At 40.9% G+C, this 19,658-nt stretch overlaps 1 protein-coding gene across 1 annotated transcript in view; it reads left to right on the top strand.

The window, feature by feature from the left end:
• LOC138383493 (nucleoporin SEH1) overlaps positions 1-18,545 on the top strand; it is a 150,072-nt gene extending 131,527 nt beyond the window's left edge. The window contains exons 47-53 of the mRNA XM_069468555.1: positions 2,752-2,831; positions 3,769-3,864; positions 8,173-8,292; positions 8,709-8,830; positions 10,984-11,110; positions 11,599-11,657; positions 18,332-18,545. Of these exons, the coding sequence (XP_069324656.1) occupies positions 2,752-2,831; positions 3,769-3,864; positions 8,173-8,292; positions 8,709-8,830; positions 10,984-11,110; positions 11,599-11,657; positions 18,332-18,470 (743 nt within the window). The 3' untranslated portion in view covers positions 18,471-18,545. The remainder of the gene's footprint in view (positions 1-2,751; positions 2,832-3,768; positions 3,865-8,172; positions 8,293-8,708; positions 8,831-10,983; positions 11,111-11,598; positions 11,658-18,331) is intronic.
• Positions 18,546-19,658: the final 1,113 nt, after the last annotated feature.

Below are 19,658 nucleotides of genomic sequence, written 5' to 3'. Positions count from 1 at the left end.
TGGGGTCTCGCTCTTGCTCAGGCTGGTCTCGAACTCCTGAGCTCAAACGATCCGCCCACCTCGGCCTCCCAGCGTGCTAGGATTACAGGCGTGAGCCACCGCGCCCGGCCTAAATGCAGTTTTGATGTATGATATTTTCAACTTAGGGTGGGTTTATTGGGACATAACCCCCTCATAAGTTGAGGAGCACCTGTGTTCACTAATATATATATATACATGTTACCGAGCAGGCACTCTGCCGTGCTGACACTCCTCCAAGTCCTGAGGAGTATCAGCATCACAAGAGAGCATCGCATCACATATCACTAGCCTGGGAAAAGGTCAAAATTGAAATGTCTTTTCTATACCTGTCTGTGTCTGTCACTGCTGGCTCAGGCTGAATGAGCAGTGTTGTGGTGGGGCCTATTAGGAAAGATTTGGGACCATCTGCCACCTGGCCCTCTAGCTTCTAGTCTCTCCCATTGATTTATCTGCCCTTCAGCCTCAGTTTCCTGCTTCCATGCTCCTCGCCTGGGCTTGTTCACCCCCAGTAGCTACACCACACTTCCCTCAGTTTCCAGCCTGACACTCCTGGCCACCACACCTGTCTCTCCAGGTGAGCTACTCTAGGGATTGCAGCCAGTACTCTGACCTCGCTGAGAACCCCTGTCTGCTGGCCCTGCTACCTTTTTACTCCCCCCCAGCCCCTCATGTCTCTCTCCTCTCATCACCCCCTGGATTCTGGGGTCTGTCATCGTAATCACTGCCTCGCCTATTCCCTTGACTGCCCCCCCCCCATCCCTCTGCCTCTACAATTCCTGCCTGGCAGAATCCCAACCCTGGGTCACCTCGCCGTCTGGCCACTCCATGTCTCCACCCCACAGCAGAGCCTCACTGAGGAAGCTGTGCAGCCCTGCTGATGGACGCAGTGCCCCTCAACACGAGGTTTTTGCCAGAGCTCCTCAGTGTGTTCCACAGCCCTCCCCAGCAGCCGAGTGTCTCTTCTTTCTCTGGGCACTCCTGCCCTCCTTCCCTGCTCTTGCTCTCTCTCTTCCCAACGCTTCCTTGACTTTGCCCCACACATGGAAAATAGAGAGGTCGTGAGACTGAATGCAAGGTTTCTGTTTACATCACAGACTAACCCCTCTGCTTAGAGCCTAGGCCTGTCCACTCCTGCCTCTTGAGGACTACCTCTGGTCCCTGTTCTCTCCTGGGTCATCAGTTCTCCCTCTTTTGTTTTTGTTTTATTTTTTTATTTTAAATTTTAAACTTTTAATTATTATGGGTACATAATAGTTGTATAGGGCACATGTGATTTGTTTTGTTTTGTTTTTTGAGACAGGGTCTCATTCTGTGCCCTGGGGGAGAGTGCCATGGTGTCAGCCTAGATCACTACAACCTGAAACTCCTGGGCTCAAGCAATCCTACTGCCTCAGCCTGCTGAGTAGCTGGGACTACAGGAATGCACCATGACACTCAGCTAATTTTTCTATTTTTTTGTAGAGACAGGTCTCGCTCTTGCTCAGGCTGGTCTCGAACTCCTGAGCTCAAGAGATTCTCCTGCCTTGGCCTCCCAGAGTGCTAGGTTTGCAGGCGTGAGCCACTGCACCTGGCCAGGGTGATGTTTTGATACAGGCATACAGTAAGAATTAATCAAATCCAGGTAATTGGAATATCCATCTTCCTCTTTGTTGATACATTTCTATCAGCACACAGTATGCTCCACCATCACTGGTTTAAGCAGCACCTTCCTTGGCCCCCAGGTCCCCTTCCTTTAGCTGTCCGCTTTCTCGACACCTACACCTCATGTGAAAGTATTCTGCTCCCAGGCCTGGAGCTGCCGTCACCACCATTCCCGGAACCTGCTCCCATTGAGGTCACTCAAGAGCTCCATTTTACCAAATCCAAGGTCCTTTTTGCACATCTTGGTTTATTTGACCTCTCAACACTGTCGACCACTCCTGCCTTAGAACCATCCTTCTTGCAGTTTCTATGGTGCCAACACTCCTAGTGTTTTCCTGCCTCACTTACTCCTTCTCAGGTTCCTTTGCTGACTCTTCTTCCTGCCTTCTAAAGTCTGGCACAGCCCTGGCCCTACCTGTGCCCTTCCTTCTCTCTGTGCTCCCTGAGTGGTCACTGTGGCCTGTGACTCCAGCGACTGCCCCTGTGCTTGGGCCCAGGCAGCATCCTCCAGTGCCCATGTGGCTTCTGCATGTGGGCATCTCACAGGCACATCAGGTGTGACGTGACAGGACCTGCCTCTCTATTCTCACCCTTGTCAATAGGTGGCACCACTGTCTGCCTGTTGGTTGTTACTTTGATTTCTATTCTTCCTCCCATTCAGTCCATCAGCAAGTCCTTTGGGGTCTGTCTTCAAGATAGATGCCATACGTACCCACTTCTTTTCCTCCCCGTTGCTGCTGTCCAAGCCTGCTGCAGCCACCTGCACATCATCTCTCAACCGAGCTACCGTGGTCACGTCTGACCTGGGCTTCCCCGCCCACTTCGGCCCCTCACAATCTCTTTCCACAGCAGCCTGTGACTATTAAAACCGTAAACCCTCTTACTGCTCCCTTGCTTGCATCCTTCAGTATGTTTGCCTTTTGCTTAGAATAAAACCCAAAATAGAGTATCTGGTATGTAGTTCCTGTTGAACTCCTTTAGGGCACTAATGATTGTTTTTCCCCTGCGACGAGGTAATGAGCCTGTCGCAGTAATCAGCTTGTTCACTGACCTCTGTGAGTTGAGTTGTGACACGTGTGTTCCTTTTAGAGAACTGTCTGGAACTCGAGAATCATGGCACCACTGCCGCCAAGTGGCATCTGTCGTCTCTGGCTCCACCTTACGTCAAGGTCAGTCATGATGTTTAAACTTCACGCAGGGTGTTTAAAAAACTGAGTATGAGCATAGGTTATATTATTGGTTATTTGTTCTACTAATTCGTTTGCTTTGTTTTCTCTGTAGATGGGGATGATACATGCCCAGGGTTTTTCAAAGGGTGGTTTTGAGAGTCATGTTAGAGAATATGTATGAAAATACATGTTTGTTACATTTATTTATTTATATATCTTTTTTTTGGCCCCGTAAAGTTCTCTTAGTATGCTTGTTCCATTTAGTGCTGTCTTCTAACTCCGATTTTTATCTGGAATAACTTTATTTTGAAAAATATTTATAAATTTTATTACAGAGCATTGTGTGTACACATGGCATGTTTTTCTCTCCCATGTTCCGAGTGCTGTTATATGTTTCCAGCCCTGGGAAGCTGGTGCAGGAGACAGGCTGAGCGTTCTTTGCCATTCAGTGTTAACCTGGCACCTACTGGGCACTGCCCGAGTTGGGTGGGTTTTTCATTTGTGTTATTCAGAACACTGTGGCCTCTTCGTCATGTATTTTGTATTATGGTAACAGTTTTGAGCTGTTACAAATGTGTTCAAAACGTAGTCGCTGGACTTGCTGCACAGAAATAAAGAGCTGGTATCGCAAAGGCTATTAAAATGCACATTCAACGGGGTCTTCAGGGTCTTTAAGGAAAAGGCAGTCATTTGACATTGTGAACAGCATTATAAGAGCATTGTAGCCAGGGAGATGATAATGATCACCACACGTGGTGGTGACAGCACGGTGGCCTGTGCAGGGCTCAGTCAGCCAGCACCCCCACTCCTGGGAACGCATTGAGCTCTCCTTGTCCCCTGCTGAATAGGTTGCTATGTCCTGGATAGCCATAGAGGCAGTGGCATCCCTGTGGAATTAATCCACTGACTTTTATGTTTTTACATGGTTACTTTGTAGGGAGTGGATGAAAGTGGAGATGTTTTTAGAGCTACCTATGCAGCTTTCAGGTGTTCTCCTATTTCTGGTGTACTGGAAAGCCATGGAATCCAAAAGGTAAGTTTTGGCATTTTTTTCATAGCCAGTTGGTAATAACACAGTGTTAATCATCCAGGAGTGCCTCCTTTGATTCCACCTATTTTAGTTTGTTTATCCATGTCTAGACCTGACGTAGTCCCTTCAATGTCTACTATTAATCCTAGTCATCCACTTGGCCTCAATAATATACTTTTTCATTTTAATTACTGAAACTCATTTAAACTGTAGCTCTTATGTGATATTGGCCCATTTATTCAGGCATTCAGACTTCTAATAAATTCTAGGATAAATAGCTATGAACTTAAAACTAATTGTAGAAGAATCTCGGAGCAGCTATAGTAGTTGTCACAAACTCTGTGCACTTTACTGGGTCTGTATAGCAGGCTTTTGGAGGGGTTCTCACTTTTTTGGAAAGACATATAGTTCTACAAGCATAGTTTATTTCATTTCCCAAACCACAACAGGAGTAAAGTAGTAGAACAGGGAATAGGTATGTTGTTCAGTGAAAATTCGGCATATAAGGAGAGATTGCAGAAAGAAACCCTGCAGGAAAGACACCCTGTGTCACTAGATCAGAAGACTTAATGCTGGAAAGCAGCAGTGCTCCCTAAATTGATCTGCATATTCAACACAGTCCCAGTCAAAACCCCAGATGAATTTTTGTTTGTTTTGTTTTAAAATTGACAGGCTGACCCTAAAATTCATGTGGACATAAAAGGGACGCAGAATAACCAAACAATCTTGAAATAGAACAAAGTTGGAGGATTTATGGTTCCCACTTTCAAAACCTACTACAAAGCTACACTACTCAAAACAGTGTGGTATTAACATAAGGATAGACATACACAGTTTTACAGACATATGGATAGAATTGAGAGTCCCAGAATAAACCATTATGGTCAATTGATTTTTTTGATAAGGGCGCCAAAACAATTAAATGAGAAAAGAATATTTTTTAATAAATGGTACCTGGGACAATTGGATAGACATGTGCAAAAACAATAGGGTAGATCCTTACCTATTCTATATAGTACCATATACAAAAATTAACTCAAAATGGACCATAGACTGTAAATGTAAAAGCTAAAACCTCAAAACCCCTAGAACACAACATAGGAGTAAATCTTCAGGACCTTGGATTAAGCATTTGTTTCTTAAGTATGACACCAATAAAGCACAAGCCACAAAAGAAAAAATAGGTGATTTATTAAAATGAAAAACATTTGTGCATCAGATGCCACTGTCAAGAAGGTGAAAGACTATCCACAGAATGGGAAAAAATGCTTGCAAATCATATATTTGACAAAAATACATATCTAGAATATGTAAAGGATTCTTCCAACTCAATTTAAAAAAGGACTCAATTTTTAAAATGGGCAGAGGATTTGAATAAACATTTTTCCAAAAAAGATACATTATAAAAGTGGCCAATAAATATATGAAAAGATGCTTAGAATTACTAGTCATTAGCAAAATGCAATCAAAACCAGAAACACAGTATCACTTCTCACTCACTAAGATGGCTACGATTTTAAAAAAAAGAAAAAAAAACCAACAAAAAACAGGCCAGGCATGGTGGTTCACACCTGTAATCGCAGCACTTTGGGAGGCCAAGGCAGGAAGATTGCTTGAGGCCAGGAGTTCAAGACCAGCCTGGACAACATAGTGAGACCCAGTCTCTACAAAAAATAGAAAAATTAGCCGGGCATGGTGGCACACACTTGTAGTCCTAGTTACTCAGGAGGCTGAGACAGGAGGATCGCTTGAGCCTGAGAGTTTCAGGTTGCAGTGAGCAATGATGACGCCACTGCACTGTAGCCCCAGCAACAGAGGGAGACCCTGTTTCAAAAAAAAATTGAAGCAGTTGTTCAAACAAAAACTTGTGCACAAATGTTCTTAGCAACATTATTCACAATAGCCAAAATAGGTGGAAATAACCCAAATTTCCATCAACTGATGGATGGATAAACAAAATGTGATACCTCCATACAATGAAATATTTGGCAATAAAAAGGAATGAAGTTACCAGTACATGCTACATCCAGATGGATGGGCCTTGAAAACATGCTGAGTGAAAGAAGACAGTCACAAAAGACCACGTATTGTATGATTTCATTTATGGGAAATGTCTAGGATGGGCAAATCTATAGAGGCAGGAAGTAGATTAGTGGTTGCTAGGGTCTCGTAGTGAGGGTGGAGAGTGGGGAGTGACTGCTAATGGTATCCGATTTCTTCTTGGATTGTTGAAAATATTTTAAGATTAGACTGTAGTGATGGTTGCACAGTTCACTGACTTTATGAACTTGGGATGTGTAAATTTATGTGTTCCTTTATATAATAGTCAGTCAGGTGTGGCCACAAGAGGAGATACAGGAGAGGCATAAGAGCACAAAGTGTTTCACCCTCAAAGGTTCCAGAAAGGAGGTGACTGCACGCCATGCAGGGTCATGGGGAAAACACCAGGGTGGTCAGATGGCTGAAGGCAGGAGCGAGAGGAGAGCTGGGACCACAGCCTTTGTTGGAGTTTCTACGGGAAAGGCAATGCAGGGCAGGGTGAACACTTTAGGATTGGCTAGTTCGAATAATGTTTCGCAGGCTCTAAGCCAAAGGGGTGATCTCTAGTTGCCTGGTACCTGGCCCTGGAATGTGTAATGTGGAGGAACTTTGCCTCCTGGGTATGTGGGCCCATGGGAGAGGTGTGGCTCTGCCCTGGTTGGTTTGAGATCACAGGCATCGTCCTGGTTGAGCCCTTTGCTGTCTCTAAGAGTTGGCTAACCCAGCCAGAAAGGTTTCTTAAGATGTCAAAACATACAGAAAATAATAAATAACATATGGTATGTGAATTGTATCTCGATAAAGCTGTTCTTTAAAAAAGGGTGCAAGACTAGACTGTCTCCCAGGAATTTCTCCTTTTCACACAGCACTTAATGTAGAAGTGTGAGTCCCAAGAGATCTTTCATTTTTGTTATGTTCGTCACTGTATATCTTGCACCAAAGTCATTATTTACCACATCACAGATACTCAGTAAATCTTTGTCAAATGAATTCTAGGTCTGGTTGCTTAATTTGTGTTAGGGAAAAGACAGCAAAGCGTATTATTCTGAGACCATTTAGGAAAGTTTTACCAAATAGCACAATTAGTGATGTATATAGTAGTGACAAGAAGGGGGAAAAAATCAGTTCGTTAGATACTGCCTATTTTTCACTTTATTTTATTTTTTATTTTTTAATCTATTTGTTTCTTTGTAGGCCAGGAACAGCCTATTTTTTAAAGTAAGAGATGTACACAACAGGTTTTTGAAACATCGGTCAGTTTGATATGAGGATTAAATGAGATAATGGACAATGCAGTAATTCTGGCCTTTTCTCTCCTCTGTCTTGTTTTGTTTTTGGTGTTGGAAGGGGTGTATTTGGGGTTTTAGGTACTGCAGTCCCCAGGGGTGGTTTTACCCCTTGCTTCCTTCTGTGTCTGTGTCCTCCTGAGCAGGGGAATCCCTGGTCACGTGTTCTCATCTCCTCCGTAGTCCTGCCTTTGCCTCCAGGCTCTCAGGTTCTGTATGGGCAGAAATTAGGTCACTTAACTGTTTCAATGTTTAAGTCCAGACTGACAGGTACTAATTCATTGTTATCCTGATTGATGATCAGTATTACCAACACTAAATTCTTTGATGAAGCTAAAGCTCATAACGCTGGTAAACGTAAAATACTATTTTTAAATATTATAATTTTCTCATTGAGCTTTTTACAGGTTGTACACATGCAGGGCATGTATACAGCTTTGAGCTGTATAGTCAGGGTTAATGGGCACTGACTGATGTTCTGAAGTTAATCATAATACGAGCCTCGATTATTTGGCATTGTGATGCTTGTCCGGTTCTGCCTCCTGTTCCCCACCCTCCTCACTGTTATCAGTCCTCTAACTGTCGGTGGCTCTTGCCAGCCCTTGTCTTTTTACTGCGTGGCCAGCAGAGGGTTCCATAAGCATTGGGAGGAAAGACTCGACTGCGTTTCTGTGGTTGGACCTTCCTCATGTAGGTCTTGTGCTTGACAGCTTTAGTACTTTTTAATTTTTTTCTCCAAAACATTTACTGTACATTTTAAGGGATATATTATATAAAGCCTTAAGCAAAAATGTGTTTTGGATCTGCTATAGTAACAAGACCACCAGAAATGAAATTGATCCAATTCTTTGAATTAGTGGGAAAACTAGCCAGTGCAAAAGCATTTGTTCGTCTAATTTTTTCATACCAAAACTCTGAATTGGTAATCTAACTACATGTGCCTAATGATCAATGTCTAAATTGCTCTTCTGGATGTGTTTCATAGGTCTCCATTACATTTTTGCCCAGAGATAGAGGGGATTATGCCCAATTTTGGGACGTTGAATGTCACCCTCTTAAAGAGCCTCACATAAAACACACGTTGAGATTTCAACTCTCTGGACAAGTGAGTATTATACTGAATTTAAGTGAATTATTGTGTGTATATTGAAAACAATAAGTGAAATTGACATTAAAAACTGACCTAAAAATGCAGAATATTTTCCTAGTATTATCCCAGTTTCACTAATTCTGCTGTATAGCCCCATAGTCTTAATTTTTTTTGTCTTTTTTATTGATTGGCATGTTTGATGCATGGGACCCAAGTTTGGCTTAATTATGTAAAATACTGTGTATGTGCTTTTGTGTGTTCATGCGGGTATGTGAGAGAGAAACTAAATAGTACACTGTAGAGAGTCTGCAATTTGGGGGACTTAAAAATTATAAGTCTCCTTTAAATAAATTTTAAAGGAAATGGTGGAATTCAAATAGATAAATATCCATGTAATTTCTCCTCCCCCACCCTGTGATTTTTCCATACAGAGCGCCAAAGCAGAAAATGAGCCTGAAAATGCATGCATTTCCACAGATTCTCTCATTAAAATAGATAATTTAGTTAAGCCCCGAAGACAAGCTGTGTCAGAGGCTTCTGCTCTTATACCTGAGTATGTTGTTTTTGTCACTTATGAAATTTTTTCTAGTACTTTACTGAGGTGTGGTTATATGCAGTGAGATGCTTCATGACTTTACCTGTGAGTTCACAGGGGTCACTACCACTCTTGTCAAGATGGAGAATATTTCTCTCACCCCAGAAAATTGTTACGTGTCCCTTTGCAGCCGAGATTTGTTCTGTTCTGATTTCTATCATCATAGATTAATTTTGCTTGAACTTCATATATATATACACTCTTTGTGTCTGGGTTCTTCTCAACATGTTTTTTATATTCATTCATGATGTTGGGTGTACCTATACTTTGTTCCTTTTTATCATTTATTATTCAGTTAAACAAACATTGCAATTTATTCATTTTCCTGTTCACATTTGGGTGTCTTATAATTTGGAGCTTTGAACATTGTTGTATGTGCATTTCTATAGACATATGAATTCATTTCTCTTAGGTAAAAATACCTGGTTTTACATAAAATTGCTGGGTCACATGATAAGCATGTGTTCAACTTTAAAATAAACTGCCAAGTGGTTTTCCCTAAGCAGTTGTACCATTTTACGTTCCCATAAGGAGCGTATGAAAGTAGATTCTTAAAAACGTTAAAATGTAAATTAACTAATAATTAGGTCTAATTTAGTTCTGGAGGAAGATGCCTGGAAGAAAAATATATGTTAAATACCTGCAGAATTTAATGTAAATTTGGCCATTTATTTTCTAATAGGAGCAAATAATGTGTCTTGCTCCTTTTTCTAATAGGAGCAAAGACATTCAAACCCTTTAAAGAATGCGTTTGTAGCACCCTCTCTACGCCATTACTCTTTTGCTCATCTCACACCTGCTGAGCGCTTGCTGCCTGCCAGGCGCTGAGAGTGAGCGGAATTGCCCTGGTCCCGCCCCCATGGCTCCCTCCTGGAGGAAGAGTCATAATCCAGTGACCACACAGGGCATGTTCCATTACAGATGGTGGAAAGGACTGAAGGGAAGTGCATGGGAAATGTGACAGACGCAGCCCGGTCTGTGACATCTGGGAAGAACTTTCCTGAAAAGGGACATTGAAGTCGAGGAGGTTAAGTGGAAATGCCTTAGGTGAAGAGAGTGGGAACAGTGGGCTGAGTAAAGGACATTGTTGGCCCTTGAGAAACCAAAAGACAGCCCCGGGTTGAGAGCACACGTGGAGGGGTGTGGCTAGAGAGGGAGGCGGGCAGAGTGCTGGGCGAAGGAGGTGGGTGCTTTTCTGGAGAGCTATCGGAAACCATGGAGTGACATGATCAGATTTGAGACTTTATAGAAAAATCCACTGGCTGAAGCATGGACTAAGTAGAAGGCGGCAAGGACAGATATGGTAAAACAAGTCAGAGGCTATTTTTAAGTAATCCAAGAGTAAAATAGTGTCAAGGAATATGAAGAGAATGGACAGATTTGAGAAGTATATAGGAAGGAAATTTGAAGACCTCCACGATGGATTGGATAAAAGGGCATGGGAGGCTCAGGAAACACCAGTGAAAGATCAGGTTTGAGGAGAAAGATCCTAGTTCCATATTTGTGGAGACTGAGATGTCTTCAGCTATCCTGAGGCAGACAGTTGTGTTGTGCTTGAATAGAAAAGGCCGTTGCCCAGGGCTGAGTCTTAGCTCCAGCATCCTGGGGGTGAGATGGGGGCTGCAGGGCCACAGAGCGTGAGGGAGTGGAGGCGAGCCTGCCCCACGGAGGAGTGGCCAGAGAGGCGAGAGGGGAGCCACAGCCAGCGGAGCGCTCACCACCATCAGTGGTGCCGAGAGGCTGAGGCTGTGTCCGGGTCTCAGAGTCCTGCGTCCTGTGACAGCAAAGGCAGCGGCAGGCTAGGGTGTGAGCAGTCCAGGTCCAGTGGCTTAGTGAGGCCGGGGAGGTGGGTGGAGGGCCAGGCCGAGAGGATAGTGGGGATGAAGGCAGCGCCATGGAGCACGGCCTAACCCAGCACCCTTTATATGAGCATCCTGCTAGCGTCATCTTATTTTCAAGTAAGTTAGATGTTGCCATCACAAAACGATTTTTTAAAATGAGTTGTGAGAAAAAAACACCAATTAATGTAACACTACATAATTTAACATAAAAAATAATTTAAATTACTGTGCATTTTAAATAGTTAACTTTTAAACCTATTCCCAAAGCAGGCAGCTCGATGTGACCCACCGTGGAGTTTATGCCCCAGAGGATGTGTATAGGTTTCTGCCAACTAGAGTTGGGGAATCAAGGACACTGAAAGTCAATCTGCGAAATAATTCTTTTATAACACACTCGGTAAGCTGGAAATGTTACTGTGCGTTTTGAAAAGGTAAATGTGTTCAACTGTTTGATAATATTTACCTGATGATTAGAAACTTGTTCTATAGATTATATTTCAGTCATAATGAGTTAATTTTCAAAAAATGTCTTAATACTATTGTATTTGGAAAGAAACTCATTGGAAATTCATGACTCTTATTTGAAAGTCAAAAATTTTGTTTTTATATTTTAATTTTTAACTTCCTTTTTCTCTTTTATCTTTCTTCTGTACTATCACACAGACATATTTCTGGATAACATTTGCTTTAGTCAAAATTAGAGAAAATTCATGTTAAAATTCCCTTAAATGTATTTTCATTACATCATCATTTGTTGTCTTACCAAATCTTGTGGTGATATCTAAATTTACAAACGGTATCTTTAAGGAAATGCATAGTATGTTTTATGTATGCTAAAATATCTAATTTATATAACCTTATAAAGTGTTTTCTATTAAATTCCAGCTGAAGTTTTTAAGTCCCAGAGAGCCATTCTACGTCAAACATTCCAAATACTCTTTGAGGTAAGTTTATCTATCATAGATTGCAAGTGTTCTCATTGTGGCGCAGGACTTTGTTCCTTGGGAGTTAGGGCTCGTGAGGACTCCTCTGTTGCAGGTCCCCCCACCATGTTCGTGGCCAGCACCCAAGGGCGTTAAACACATGCATCTTCACACGCAGCGAAAGAGAAAAAGGAGCCTGCAGGGGAGATATCTGGTGACCGTCCACAGTGCATGTGGCAGTGTAGCAGCCCTGCAGTGTTTGGACCTGGTGAATGACTCCCCTTACCCAGATTTTGCCAGCCACACAAATACATAGAGCCTTAATTATCTTGTGATGAACTTACAGAGTAATTCCTGTTTAAAATGTTATTTTCACTGGTATACTGAGAATCAAAGATTTAAATTTTCACTAATTGGGACAGAAACCTTCCCAGATGAGTAGGGAAAACTGGTATTTTCCAGTTGCCATTCTTCAGATACCCTATATTGTTCTTAATCAAGGCCTTATTTTCTTGTCTTTGCTAATTTTCTTTTTCTATATAATGTACATTTAGGTTGAAATCTCAAACTGAATTATCACTGCTATTTAGAATTTAACGGTAGGGTTATGTTGGACTCAATGCCGAAGAATAATTTTAACTTCATCTTTGACTTTTTAATTAAACCACTTAATTATTGTAGATCTCTCATTTTAGCGTTAGGGGACTATTACAGAGACATGATATATTCTGTGAAAATTTGGACCACTGCAAACATTCTAGGACCATGCTGAGTTACTAAGACTAGCAATGCTATACGATTGAAGCTGGGAAGGTGACTTGGCTAAGGGCTGTTCCCTCCACCTCCTACCCTTTCTTTTCACTCTTTTATCTCTTTCACCACCTCTTTCTCATACTATGTACTAGAAAACGTGTTTATATACTTAAGGGCTAAACACTTTCTTTCCCAGGAGACTAACCTAAAGGCACAAACTATAGATTTCAGTTCTGTAAATTTAGCAATGACTATATCTAGAAAATTATCATAGATATAATCACTTTAGGCCTCAATTTCCTTATAAGTAAAATGGAGATGCTAACGCTGTTTACAGCACAGAATTGAGGGATTATAAGAGATGTGTGAGTAATAGTGCCTAGACATAGCAAGCACCAGCAGATATTAGTGTCTTTGTCACCACCGTTAAATCTCTCCTTTAGGTGGTCTTTACTGGCAGAACTCATAATACAAACCCCACAGATTTTGCTAGGAATCACAGTTCACATCAGTGCTTCTTCATTTAATCCCTTGATAGAGTAAAAAGGCACAAGTTTATAAACCAACTAAATCCAAGTTTTCCAACTTGTGGGCTGTGTCTGAGTTCTATTTTCACCCCAGTCTATGTAGCTTCCCAGTTACTGTCTGCTGCCCCGATTGATTTGAGACTAGTGATGTTGTAGTGTGGGTAATGATAGGTTGGTACGAGTAAAATACATGGTAGCACAATTGCAGAAGCAATTAGTTTATTCAAAAAGAGATCATTTAAATTTCTAATTGTAGTAACTATTTTTAGGAACAGTACAAATGATACTGAATAAATTGTCTACCTTGAACACTGTTATTATCTAAACTCAAATTTCATCATAACTGCATTATTCATTGTTTATTTATTCTCAGGCTGGTTCACATACCACATCTTAACCCGCTTTTTGCAGGTGTATATTTTTAAACACAGTGGATCGATGGAATTAATTCTATGTAAACTAGCATACATCTGTCACAAATTAGAAGGACTTTAGGTTTGTATTCCAAAGGGTTCTTTTTGTCTTAAATGATTTTTTTTAAAAAACCTTCTAAAAAATTTTATTAAAAAATTATCTTGAAGAGCCTAGTACCAACTTTTAAAATAACAGTATTTCCATATACCACATCTATAGTTTTGATAAAGAATCATTATTTAAAATAGCTGATTAAATTGCTTGTTAAATTGTTCAGCTTTATGTAGCAGTTTCTATTTTATAGCTAGGGAGGAGGCAGTCAAAACTTGCCTGGAGTTAAACATTCATTTTCCAGCTTCTATCATTGAATACATTGTGGTTTCAAACTGTCTTTTGATGTTATATTCTTTGCTTAATTTGTTTTTGCAGATTTTTAAAAAATTGTATTTCAGCCAAACTTTTTGGACCAAATCAGATACCCTTCTGGACCTTTCCAAAGAAAGAACCTAAACTGTTCCCATTACAATAGTGTTACAAGTGGCAGAGTCTGTTTCTGATATGGAGTGTAGGAACATGACCCAGACAAGTAGAGGAGATATAAGGGGAATTGTGGGGGCCAAATCCTTGCGTCCATTTGGGCTGCTATAACAGAATATCACAGACTGGGTAGTTTGTAAGCAGCAGACATTTATTTCTCACAGTTCCAGAGACTGGGAAGGCCAAGATCAAGGCACAGCAGATTCCATGTCTGGTGAGGGCCCACTTCCTAGCGCACAGCCAGCCATCTTCTCCCTGTGTCCTCGCATGGTGGGAGGGGAGGGTAACTCCCAGAGGCCTCTTTGATGAGGGCACCAGTCCTAATCCTGAGGGCGTTGCCCTTGTGACCTGAGGATTTCAGCAAGTAAATTGGGGGGGAGGGACACAGGCATTTTATAGTGTGTAGTACAGGTAGTTGTCATTTAACATATACAAACTTATAGAATATTGATATTACCTAAATTAAAATATAATTATGACAATTAACATGGCAAGTTATTTTCATGTCAGCCATGTTTATTTTTCATCATTTAAATTTTTAAACAAAATGGTAATTCATCTCTCCTGTGTGGACTTACCTGGATTTAAAGTTATTTTAATTGCTGCTGCTGCTTCCCATGTAGATTTTGTCTTCAGTATTACAGATGTGATGGGAAATGGTGCCTAAAACATTTTTAATGAGAAATTCAAGTTTTATAAATGAGATGACATTTTGCTTAGCTTCAGCTTTTTTTCTAAAAACTTGTTTTGAAATATAAAATGTGTTTGTTGCTAGCCATTTAAAAGTGACATTTTTATAGAGGTGAACTTGTTGACTTTCGATTCCAGTGCTAAAAATTTTAAGCTGTCATAAAGTAGAGCACTGCTGTTGTATGCAGCCTGGGTCATGTTAATGCCATCTAAAAGCACTTAGACACGTGAGAAAATATTTTTAAGTTAAGCAAAATTTGGACAGTTTAGGTAAGCTAGCATTTTAAATAGCATCACAAGATACATTTTGTTTATACTCTTTGAACATTAAATTTAAATCTTTTAAAATTTTTATGCTTAGAAGACAAATTCAACTGATAATTTTATACTTTATTAGTGGCAGATAAGTTATTCTGATCATGAAGAGTTTTCAGAAAGTGTTAACATTAACATGTATGTAATATTTACATTATGTAAATACATAATACTGTAGATTGCAGCATCAGCTTTGATAGTGCAATTCATTGTAAATTTGGTAAAATATGAATAGAAAGTCTTGTGTGAAGGACTAATTTTGTGCTCTATTTAGCCAAATTGAAGTAAACTCTTGGTCATAGGAAACTTTTCTCTTGTGATACATTCATAGGCTTAAATGTGATATAAAGTAAGGTGAAAGATGGCTTCTTTATAACAGAGAATGAGTTGTGCCCACCTTGGAGAAGAAGTAGGGCAATAGAAGCAGATTGTGCAGGAACTTCACTTGACAATTTCTACCCCAGAACTGGAGTAGCGGGTGCTTACTAAGTATTGAGTGTTTTTTATTTGTCCAGATGTTAGGTACTTTGAGGACAAAGGCTCATAACACATAATGGCCAGACAAGCACACCAGTTAGCTCGTCTTGGCAGGTGGAACAAAAATCTCTGTTCTTAGAACCCTGCGAAGCAATTCTGAGCCTTTCGTGAATTACAGTTTTATATGCATCCAGATCACTCTCTGCTCTATGACACCATGAACTGCACGCTTTCAAAGCCACAATATGACTAGTCATCTGTAGGGTACATGAAGTGATAATGACCTTACAAATATGCACCTTTCCCATGGCCACTGGGAGGCTGCTGGGGCTTCTGTAAGCTCCAGCGCTAACACATGAAGTGGCACGTGCCCTGTGGGCTAGAAACTGATGGCAGCTTGCAAAAGCAGAAGCTTCCCCCTCAGAAGTTACAGGGGAGAGCACGAATGTATGTGGGGGATATTTAGCCCCCTTAAAACGACAGATTATAAATAAGGTAATAAGAAAAAGTTGCTGACAGTTTTTCTGTAAAGGTTCTTTTTTTGGGTTCTAGTTGATCCTTTCTTTCTTACATTTATATCTTTTGAAAAAGACTTTGTTCATGTTTCCACTTAGCCCTGAAAAGCATCTTTCCCTTAACCTGTTGTTTTGTGCATGGCTAATCCCCGCTGAGCTGTTGTGGCAAACGGGTTTTACCTCCCCGTGCCCTGGTGTCCTCACACGGCGCGTGCTGCACGGTGCTGGCAAGGTCTGGTCTCAGCTGGCAGGCCCCGTGTGTGCAGGAGTCACAGCCAAGGGGCAGCATCACCCGTGAGCTGTTGTGCCTGCTCACCAGTTCATGGGAACCAAATAGTTTGATACTTTTTTCAATTTCTTTGATAATGGTGGTACCTTGGATATACTAGTGTGCCAGCTTTTTCGTACAGAAAGAGCTCCTTTTAGATTTTCTTCAAAAAGGAAGGAAGAAAAATTACGGTTGCTGGAATTTATAGGCTCCACTAAGCTCCTTCCAGGCAGGTGGGGCCTGTGGTAAGTGGGGCTGAGTGTGCCTGGCCAGGGGCCTCTCTGCTCTATGGACCCGTTTCTGCTCCACCTGCCCTTGCTGTCCAGTTAGTCATTAGCTAGTGAGAGGGTTTGAGCTAGACCACCCCCACGGGGCTCAGCAGACCTCCCTTTTGCCTTTTCTGTGTGTGTGTGTGTGTGTGTGTGTGTGTGCAGAGAGAGAGAGAGAAAAAAAAAGAGATAGATTAAAACAGTTTTTTTTTTAAAAAAAGAAACAGGGTCTTGCTCTGTCATCCAGGCTGGAGTGCAGTAGTACAATCATAGCTCACTGCAGCCTTGAACTCCTGGGCTGAAAAGATCTCTCCACCTCAGCTTCCCAAGTAGCTAGGATTTCAGGTGTGTGCCACCATGCCCGGCTAATTTTTTAATTTTTTGTAGAGGGTCTGGCTATATTGCCGAGGCTGGTCTCAAACTTCTGGCCTGCCTTAAGCAGTTCTCTCACCTTAGCCTTCCAAAGTGTTGTGATTACAGGCATGAGCCACCATGCCCAGCCTAAAGCAGTTTTTAATCATAGTACAAAGTACTGTTTTAAATGCCCTTCTTGCCGGTAGTGTTCTATAGCTATATCAAACTTCATGGTTCTCTCTAAATTGCATTCTAGTTTATCCAAAGTATCTGTAAGTCTGAAGCAGATGATATATTTCATCACAGTACATTTTTAAAAACACTTTTTCAATTGAATATAGAATAATTCTATATTCCATAATGAAATTTGCTAATAATGGACTGTTCTAGAGATTTATTTGGGGATATTTTATTATTTTCAATAATTCATAAAGTATAAAGCCGTCTTAAATTGGCAAATTGTACTACATTCTTCTGAGTATTGACATGTCAACATGAAAGAGAAAGTTGTAGTTAATGCCATGGGCTAGGTTTCATTTTTTAAAAAAGCACATTAGCTTTGACATGGTAAAATACGTATAGTGTATTTGGGTAAATAACCCAGACTTTAAATAAAAATAGACAGATATCTTTGATGCACACACACACACACACACACACACCCTGTAGATATATAAGGATATACATATCTGTGCTATCAGTTAGATCCAAGAAGAGGGCTTCTAAAATGTTTTCTGAATTTCAAGCCTATCATGCTGTTGTGCACCCAAAAGCAGACACCTGTGCTGGGTTTTTATCAGGAAAGACACTGGAAACAAAAGCATGTTTCACTTCCAGTTGCCAAACTGTAAAACATGGAGCTCTAAAATGAGACTAAGGGATGAAGGACCTTCCCTATGAGAAAAGTCAGAAAGCTCTAGACTTTCACTTAAAAACAAGTAAGACTGAAAGTCGATGACATCACACAGGCTATGCATAAAGTGTGTGTAGTCTCCTTCACCACACTAACAAGAATATATTTTGAAGCTCTTGGACATAGTTTTATGGACAAAAACAAACCCCTCCCCCAAATACTACTTTTAAACCTGCCTCTTTTGAAAATAAAGTTTTCAGAAGAGTTTTGATGAAAGTTTCATATGAATTTTAGAGTAAAAACTGCGTAGCCCTGTTAATGAGAGGATGGGACAGCTGGTTTCAGGATTCTTTCCAGTGCATTCCACTGCCAGAATTGCGTGCAGTGGGGTATTCAGGTGCTCTCTGACTCTTTCTTAGGTGGTTGGCTACAAAGCTATACAATAGTCAGACCTCGTATTTCCCTTTTCTGTATTTATGGGATGACCAGGAAAATATATATATATATATATGCAATACTGTTTTAATTCAGTTTTAGATTTTTCTCTCCTTTGTATCAGTTGCTTATTAAGTAATAGCATCAAAGAAATTAGAAGGAAGTTTAAGCTGACCGTAACTTGACTAGGCTCCTTGATCAACACCTCTGCCTGGCGTCGTGCGGACGGTGACAGGAGATCGCTTGGGGCTGTCGCCAGGCCGCTGCTATGTGCCTTTCTCCCCACAGAGCCCAGCACTACATCAACATGCCGGTGCAGTTCAAACCCAGGTCGGCGGGCAGATTCGAAGCTTTGCTTGTCGTTCAAACAGACGAAGGCAAGAGTGTTGCTATTCGACTAATTGGTGAAGCTCTTGGAAAAAATTAACTAGAATACATTTTTTGTAAAGTAAATTACATAAGTTATATTTTGGTAACTTCATTTTTCTACACTACAGTGATGCTTTTTGTATATATTTTGTATGATAAATTGGGTATGTATAACTGTAGATTTTTTGTTTTTCGAAACTAATACTGAAGACTTGACTAAAATATCATGTAGTTAGCCTACAGTATTTTACTTTTATAGGAGAGAAGAGAATTCTATTTTTGCATTGATTATGATATTCTGAATAAATATGACATATTTTAATGTGGTATATACAGACATTTTCCATTGAACTTGTCATTTTCTGTGGTGTCATACAGAAATTAGAATGTCACGTTATTCTGCTAATTATTTTCAAGCTTCTGGGTCTGTTCTATGATTTTTCTCCTCCATTGCAGTTTCCTTTCCCCTAAGAAATTCCTTCTCTGTTGCTTCTGTAGTTTAGTTAGTTGCCCAGAGTAGAAAGGACAACTTACTTTCAAAGTTGTTTTTCTCCACAGTGGGGAGAAAGTCTTGATAATCTATGCAAGTACAGTGGAGAGGTTGATATATTTTTAAATGTCATTTATTATAATTAAAGCTAGACAGGAAAACTGCTCCAGAATCCAGTGTAGAAGGGGTAGGTCCCAGCGGGACACAGGGTGAGGGGAAAAGCAGCAGGGGCCTGAGGGGAGGGACAGCCCTCCTGTGGTGAGGGCTTGGCCCTGGCACGCTGGAAGCAGAGGAAGCCGTGTGCCCCCAGGAGCAGCATGGCGTTTCTGACTGTGCCTGGTGAGCCTCCCAGGGAGGTTTTCTGAGCCCGAGCTAACAGCCTTCCCCTTTGGAGCACAAAAATCCCAGATTTGTGTAGTAGCTTGGGGTGATCATAAGTGGATATTATTGGTGCAGTAGAAAGACCTTGGGGCTTACAAAAAGCTGCCTAGGTGACTAACCCAATTATAGTTTGAGACCAATGATTGTGAACTTGATAGAAAAACAAATCCCTTCTTTTCTCTTCCACTTCATTTTATTTTTGCCTAGAAACTCTTGCTTAGCAATCAAATTTGTGAAAACATTTTTTCCACAACTTAAACAGGTAATACTGTTACTGATACTGCCTGACTCCTGTTCTAGATTTTGTGCATCAAATGTGAGATGACTTCGTGCTTGAGTGTGTATTTGACAACATTCAGCCTCAAAATTTAAAAA

The sequence above is a fragment of the Eulemur rufifrons genome, chromosome 5, assembly GCF_041146395.1.
Source record: "Eulemur rufifrons isolate Redbay chromosome 5, OSU_ERuf_1, whole genome shotgun sequence".
Lineage (NCBI taxonomy): Eukaryota > Metazoa > Chordata > Mammalia > Primates > Lemuridae > Eulemur > Eulemur rufifrons.
This window is presented reverse-complemented; position numbering and strand designations above follow the sequence as displayed.